The sequence below is a fragment of the Eucyclogobius newberryi genome, unplaced genomic scaffold (assembly GCF_026437365.1).
Source record: "Eucyclogobius newberryi isolate DKJ021-1_F unplaced genomic scaffold, fEucNew1.0.hap1 SCAF_12, whole genome shotgun sequence".
In the NCBI taxonomy this organism is placed as follows: Eukaryota; Metazoa; Chordata; class Actinopteri; order Gobiiformes; family Gobiidae; genus Eucyclogobius; species Eucyclogobius newberryi.
The window spans coordinates 2,298,522-2,306,021 of NW_027315746.1; the positions used below are offsets into that span (position 1 = coordinate 2,298,522).

At 47.2% G+C, this 7,500-nt stretch overlaps 2 protein-coding genes across 3 annotated transcripts in view; both read right to left on the reverse strand.

Moving 5' to 3' along the window:
- The window catches only part of LOC140355682 (uncharacterized), a 201,693-nt gene that overhangs the window by 26,412 nt on the left and 167,781 nt on the right, over positions 1-7,500 (reverse strand). The window lies entirely within an intron of this gene.
- Positions 2,846-7,500, reverse strand: part of LOC140355922 (NLR family CARD domain-containing protein 3-like) — a 28,383-nt gene continuing 23,728 nt past the window's right edge. For both annotated transcript variants that reach the window (XM_072440573.1, XM_072440572.1), the window contains one exon: positions 2,846-3,468. In XM_072440573.1, coding sequence (XP_072296674.1) covers positions 2,885-3,468 — 584 coding nt within the window. In that variant the 3' untranslated portion in view covers positions 2,846-2,884. The remainder of the gene's footprint in view (positions 3,469-7,500) is intronic.

The window sequence follows — 7,500 nt, forward strand, 5'->3', positions numbered from 1 at the left end:
GTCACTTGTTTACCTTTGGTAGCATGTTTACCTTTAGTCACATGTTTACCTTTAGTCACATGTTTACATTCAGTCATATGTTTACATTCAGTCACATGTTTACCTTTAGTCACATGTTTACATTCAGTCACATGTTTACATTCAGTCACATGTTTACCTTCAGGCACATGTTTACCTTTAGTCACATGTTTACCTTTAGTAGCATGTTTACCTTTAGTCACATGTTTACATTCAGTCACATGTTTACATTCAGTCACATGTTTACCTTTAGTCACATGTTTACCTTTAGTCACATGTTTACATTCAGTCACATGTTTACATTCAGTCACATGTTTACCTTTAGTCACATGTTTACCTTTAGTCACATGTTTACCTTTGGGCACATGTTTACCTTTAGTCACATGTTTACATTCAGTCACATGTTTACATTCAGTCACATGTTTACCTTTAATCACATGTTTACCTTTAGTAGCATGTTTACCTTTGGTCACATGTTTACCTTTAGTCACATGTTTACCTTTAGTCACATGTTTACCTTTAGTCACATGTTTACCTTTGGGCACATGTTTACCTTCAGTCACATGTTTACCTTCAGTCACATGTTTACCTTTAGTCACATGTTTACCTTCGGTCACATGTTTACCTTTGGGCACATGTTTACCTTCAGTCACATGTTTACCTTTAGTCACATGTTTACCTTCGGTCACATGTTTACCTTTGGGCACATGTTTACCTTCAGTCACATGTTTACCTTCAGTCACATGTTTACCTTTAGTCACATGTTTACCTTTGGGCACATGTTTACCTTTAGTCACATGTTTACCTTCAGTCACTTGTTTACCTTTGGGCACATGTTTACCCTTAGTCACATGTTTACCTTCAGTCACTTGTTTACCTTTAGTCACATGTTTACCTTTAGTCACATGTTTACCTTTAGTCACATGTTTACCTTTGGGCACATGTTTACCTTTAGTCACATGTTTACATTCAGTCACATGTTTACATTCAGTCACATGTTTACCTTTGGGCACATGTTTACCTTTAGTCACATGTTTACCTTTAGTCACATGTTTACCTTTAGTCACATGTTTACCTTCAGTCACATGTTTACCTTTAGTCACATGTTTACCTTCAGTCACATGTTTACCTTTAGTCACATGTTTACCTTTGGGCACATGTTTACCTTTAGTCACATGTTTACCTTTAGTCACATGTTTACACACACACACACAGAGGTCTAAACCAGGACTAAACCAGGTCTAAACCAGGTCTAAACCAGGTTTAAACCAGGTCTAAACCAGGTCTAAACCAGGTCTAAACCAGGACTAAACCAGGTCTAAACCAGGTCTAAACCAGGTTTAAACCAGGTCTAAACCAGGTCTAAACCAGGACTAAACCAGGTCTAAACCAGGTCTAAACCAGGTCTAAACCAGGTCTAAACCAGGTCTAAACCAGGTTTAAACCAGGTCTAAACCAGGTCTAAACCAGGTCTAAACCAGGTTTAAACCAGGTCTAAACCAGGTCTAAACCAGGTCTAAACCAGGACTAAACCAGGTCTAAACCAGGTCTAAACCAGGTCAAATCCACCTCAGGACTAAACAGACTCAATAGAATTCTCTGCATATGTTTTCTTGACTCATTTTCCATTTCTGGATCAGATTGAGAGCTTTTCTAGCCTCACCCGCCCCGGCCGCGGTCCTTGGGTCTCCGCAGACAGTCCCGGACAAAGTGCATCATCACTGCGGTCCTCGGGCGCTCATCCTCGGCTTGGAGCGCGGCTGTGGCGAGCCACGTTTCCAGGCAACAGGGACGCACAGCTCCAGAGGCTGCGGGGAACGTGGAGGAAGCAGCAGGGAGGGCATCCGGGGGAGTTTCAAAGTAAAAGAGGACAAGAGAGGGCATCCGGTGGAGTTTCAAAGTAAAAGAGAGGAAAAGAGAGGGCATCCGGGGGAGTTTCAAAGTAAGAGAAAGGACAGGAGAGGGCATCCGGTGGAGTTTCAAAGTAAAAGAGGACAAGAGAGGGCATCCGGTGGAGTTTCAAAGTAAAAGAGAGGAAAAGAGAGGGCATCCGGGGGAGTTTCAAAGTAAGAGAGAGGACAAGAGAGGGCATCCGGTGGAGTTTCAAAGTAAAAGAGAGGAAAAGAGAGGGCATCCGGGGGAGTTTCAAAGTAAGAGAGAGGACAAGAGAGGGCATCCGGTGGAGTTTCAAAGTAAAAGACAAGAAATATTTCTTATAATTAATAGGTAAGTTGGGTAATTCAGTCGTTTCCTTTGACCACAAATCAGCACAATTCTTTTATCACAATATGTGTGAAATACTTTTACTTTTGAGTCTTTTTGTATCTGAAGTTTGACTGAAGTAACAAACACACTTCTTCCACCACTGCTCATGTTGTGTGTGTGTTTCTTCATGTATGGTTTACAGGGACACTACACATGAATGAACATTTGAACTAATGTAAATATGATGGATTATAGCTCCAGATCTCATTTACAGTCTCAGTCCCTCAGAAGGAAACAACACACACACACATAGAGACTAGTCCTATATTCAAATATATCACACATGGACTGAAGTGGTTTCCCTCAAAGACACGCCTCAGACACTTTCCCTTTAAACTATGGATATGAGACAAATATGTTCACGTCAAAACAAGGAAATAAATGAGAAAATAAAGTGGTTATAATGTTTGTTTTAATGTAATATTATTGTGTTTGAACAAAAAGAGTCTTAAAATCCTCCACACTGACAGTTCTACGTCTGCGTCTGATCCACTGAGCTCTGACCAATCACAGGTCTGAGGAGCAAAGATTGTTCTGTTACATTTTCTCTGAGGAGTAAAGAAGAATTAAGAAAAGCTGAAATATTTATGATGTAAACGTGTCACAGAGGTCCACCAGGGGGCGCTCTCCTCAGATCCACCACAGACACAGAGTCACCTTCACACCACAGACTAAACCCAGGAAACAGAGGCTCAGAGAAGGAGGAGCTGGAGGTGTGGAGGAGGAACAGTTTTCCATCAGAGAGAACCTGATAGAAGGACAGAGATCCAGCCTCAGAGTCCAGGAACACAGACACTCGACCTGATGAGGAGGAGGAGGAGGAGGAGGAGGAGGAGGGGAGGTATGTTCCTCTGTTGTTGTGATAGAAAGAGTAACGTCCATCATAGATGCTCAGACTCCAGGACTGATCATTTCCTCCAAACTCACTCTCCTCTCTCTTTCCTCTTCGTCTCTTTCCTCTGTAACTCACTGCTACATTAAAGCCCCTCCTCCCCCTCCAGTGCACCTCCCAGTAACAGCGCCCCCTCAGGCCAGTGCTGCTCATGACCTGACCCCGGTCTGTAAATCTGTCCTCATGATGTGGACGCTGCTGCTCCTCTGTCGTCATGGTAACTGTCCGTTTGTCCTCAGACAGTTTGAGTCTTCTGTGAGCTGTGTTTGGATCCAGAGAGAACTCACAGGAATCTGAGGACACAAACACATGACATGTTTAGGATTGTAGCTCTGTCAAACTGTTCTAATCATTTAGAGACTTGTTTATAATATTTGACCTGCATCAGTTATAAAACTATGACATTTGTACATTTTATTACAAACATGTTGAATACATGTGGAATATTCAGGTCTTTATCATATTTGATAAACACAAATGTAGATTCATAAAAGTAAAAGCTCATTTTATTGTTTTCAAGAATGAACTGAAGTCTTTTTATACATTTATAAAAAGAATTGTACTGGAGCCTTAAGACTTCAGAGAAAATATTGAGCTGAATGAACGTCCTCTTGTCTGAATGTTGTTTATGTTATTTATGATTCTTTTCTATCGTTCTGAAGCTGCTTGGATTGTTCAGTCTAAATCAACTTTTATTGTCACTTTGAATATTCAAATCAAAGTTTGGGGTAAAAAGGCTAAATTAAAGCTCAATCTTTCTTTTTGATTGTAAGAAACATCAATGTTCAGTCTCGTCACAAGTCGTATAAATGACATAAAGTGTGACATAAGTTACATCAATTATGACGTCATCAAAACAGCAAAAACACAAAAGTCAAATATAAAAGGAAACAATCATAGAAAATAATAAAATACAGATTTAGGGCAAATGTTTAGAATGTTTCATATCTTTGATGTTTTTATAAATGCTTTAAGTTCAATGAGGGAAATATTGATCCTGGAGTGATTTTGAAAATGTTGCTTTTATGGATATCAAACTTTCCAAGTGGTAGAATTAGATTTACAATACGCTTCATAGATTTAATGTTTATTTCTGTGCATGTTATAATATCTTTTGTCTTTGAATAAAGTTGTAGTGAGTTTGAACAGAAAAATAGCTGGTCACATGGTTCAAAATGTGAAGGTTTATGACATAAATCAAAGAGATGATGGACAGTTTGAGTTTGTCACAGAATGTACTTTTATCAGTGATATTGTCAGATCTGGAGATGATGCTGTTACAAGGCTAAATATTGTGTAGTATTTGAAATGACTTTCTCTTTGTTTGAAACACACGATTGGAGGAGATGACCAGGCTTTTTTACACTTCAATGGATTTGTTCCAAAAAGACTTCCTCTGGTGAAAGTTGCTTTGGCTCGTCAGTCACTTCATTATTATTTTGTGCATTTTGGATCCTCTCCTTGAACCGACACCTTAAGGTGGTGGAGGGGTTTGAGGGCCCGAATGATCCCGGGAGCTATGTTGTCGGGGGCTTCAAGCCCCTGGTCGGGTCTCCCAAGGCAAACAGGTCCTAGGTGACGGGTCAGACAAAGATCGGTTCAGAAGCCCCCTATGATGAGTAAAAGAACAAGGCCGATTACGTCGCCCGGATCGGCGTCACCGGGGCCCCATCCTGGAGCCTGGGATGGGTGCTCCATGGGGAGCGCCTGGTGGCCGGGTCTTACCCCACGGGGCCCGGCCGGGCACAGCCTGAAAGAGCGACGTGGGGCCGCCCTCCCGTGGGCCCACCACCCGCAGGAGGATCCATAAGGGGCCGGTGCAGAGAGATCTGGGCGGCAGTCGACGGCAGGGGCCTCGGCGACCAGATCTTCAGACACAGAGACTAACTCTGGGGACATGGAATGTCACCTCGCTGGGGGGGAAAGAGCCTGAGCATGTGCGGGAGGTTGAGCGATACCGACTAGATATAGTCGGCCTCACCTCCACGCACAGTTTGGGCTCTGGAACCATCTCCTCGAGAGGGGCTGGACGCTCCACTTCTCTGGTGTTGCCCGCGGGGAGAGGCGGCGGGCTGGTGTGGGCGGGGCTGGTGTGGGCTTATAGCCCCTCAGCTCAGCCGCCACGTGTTGGAGTTTACCCCAGTGAACGAGAGGGTCGCGTCCCTCCGCCTTCGGGTGGGGGACAGGTCTCTCACTGTTGTGGCGGCCTACGGGTCGAAATGCAGTGCAGAGTACCCGGCCTTCTTGGAGTCCTTGGGAGGGGTACTGGACAGTGCACCGACCGGGGACTCCGTTGTTCTACTGGGGGACTTCAACGCCCACGTGGGCAATGACAGTGACACCTGGAGAGGGGTGATCGGGAAGAACGGCTTCCCCGATCTGAACCCGAGCGGTGTTCAGTTATTGGACTTCTGTGCTAGCCACGGATTGTCCATAACGAACACCATGTTCAAGCACAAGGGTGTCCATCAGTGCACATGGCACCAGGACACCCTAGGCCGGAGGTCAAGGATCGACTTTGTTGTCGTGTCATCAGACCTCCGGCCGCGTGTCTTGGACACTCGGGTGAAGAGAGGGGCAGAGTTGTCAACCGATCACCACCTGGTGGTGAGTTGGATCCGCTGGCGGAGGAGGAAGCCGGACAGACTTGGCAGACCCAAGTGCATTGTGAGGGTCTGTTGGGAACGTCTAGTGGAGCCCTCTGTCAGTAGGGTATTCAACTCACACCTTCGGGAGAGCTTCTCCCATGTCCCGGGGGAGGTTGGGGACATTGAGTCCGAGTGGACCATGTTCTCCGCCTCCATTGTTGATGTGGCTGCTCGGAGTTGTGGTCGCAAGGTCTCCGGTGCCTGTCGTGGCGGCAACCCCCGAACCCGGTGGTGGACACCGGAAGTAAGGGATGCGCGTAAGACTGAAGAAGGAGGCCTATCAGGCCACTCTGGCTTGTAGGTCTCCGGAGGTCATCGACGGGTATCGGCAGGCCAAGCGAGCCGCGGCTCGTGCTGTCGCAGAGGCAAAAACCCGGGCCTGGGAGGAGTTCGGGGAGGCCATGGAGGAGGACTATTGGTCGGCACCAAAGAAATTCTGGCAAACCGTCCGGCGCCTCAGGGGGAAGCATTGTCTCACCAACACCGTTTACGGTGCGGGTGGAGGCCTGCTGACCTCGACTGGGGATGTCGTCGGACGGTGGAAGGAATACTTTGAGGATCTCCTTAATCCCTCAGTCACGTCTTCCGAAGAGGAAGTAGAGACCGGGGACTCGGAGGCTGACTCGTCCATCACCCAAGCTGAAGTCACTGAGGTTGTTCGCAAACTCCTCGGTGGCAGGGCTCCGGGGGTGGATGATATCCGCCCTGAGTACCTAAAGTATCTGGATGTTGTAGGACTGTCTTGGTTGACACGTCTCTGCAACATCGCGTGGCGTTTGGGGACCGTGCCTCTGGACTGGCAGACCGGGGTGGTGGTCCCTCTGTTCAAGAAGGGGGACCGGAGGGTGTGTTCCAACTACAGAGGGATCACACTCCTCAGCCTCCCGGGTAAGGTCTATTCCAAGGTCTTGGAGAGGAGAATCCGACCGATAGTCGAACCTCGGATTCAGTAGGAGCAGAGTGGTTTTCGTCCCGGTCGTGGAACACTGGACCAGCTCTATACCCTCCATCGGGTGCTCGAGGGCTCATGGGAGTTTGCCCAACCAGTCCACATGTGCTTTGTGGATCTGGAGAAGGCTTTTGACCGTGTCCCTCGGGGTGTCCTTTGGGGGGTGCTCCGGGAGTACGGGGTCCGGGGCCCTTTGCTCAGGGCTGTCCGGTCCCTGTATGACCGGAGCAGGAGCTGTGTTCGCATTGCCGGCAGTAAGTCAGACCTGTTCCCAGTGCGGGATCCCCCGGAGGAGTTAGAGGAAGTGTCTGGGGAGGAGGAAGTCTGGGAGTCCCTGCTCAGACTGCTGCCCCCGCGACCCGGCCCCGGATAAAGCGGCAGAAAATGGATGGATGGATTTTGGATCTGTTCCATTTAAAGATGATGTTTTTAGTTTGTACTTTTCTGACATTTTATATGTGATTTTAAAAGATGATGTTTATCCTGTTGAAAAGATTTAACAACAGATTTGAAACGTGGCCCTGTCGTGACCCTGTCGTGACCCTGTCGTGGCTCAGAACTGGCCCTGTCGTGGCCTTATCGTGGCCCTGTCGTGGCTCAGAAGTGGCCCTGTCATGGCCCTGTCGTGGCCCTGTTGTGGCTCTGTCGTGGCCCTGTCGTTGCCCTGTCGTGGCTCAGAAGTGCCCTGTCATGGCCCTGTCGTGGCTCTAACGTGGCCCTATCGTGGT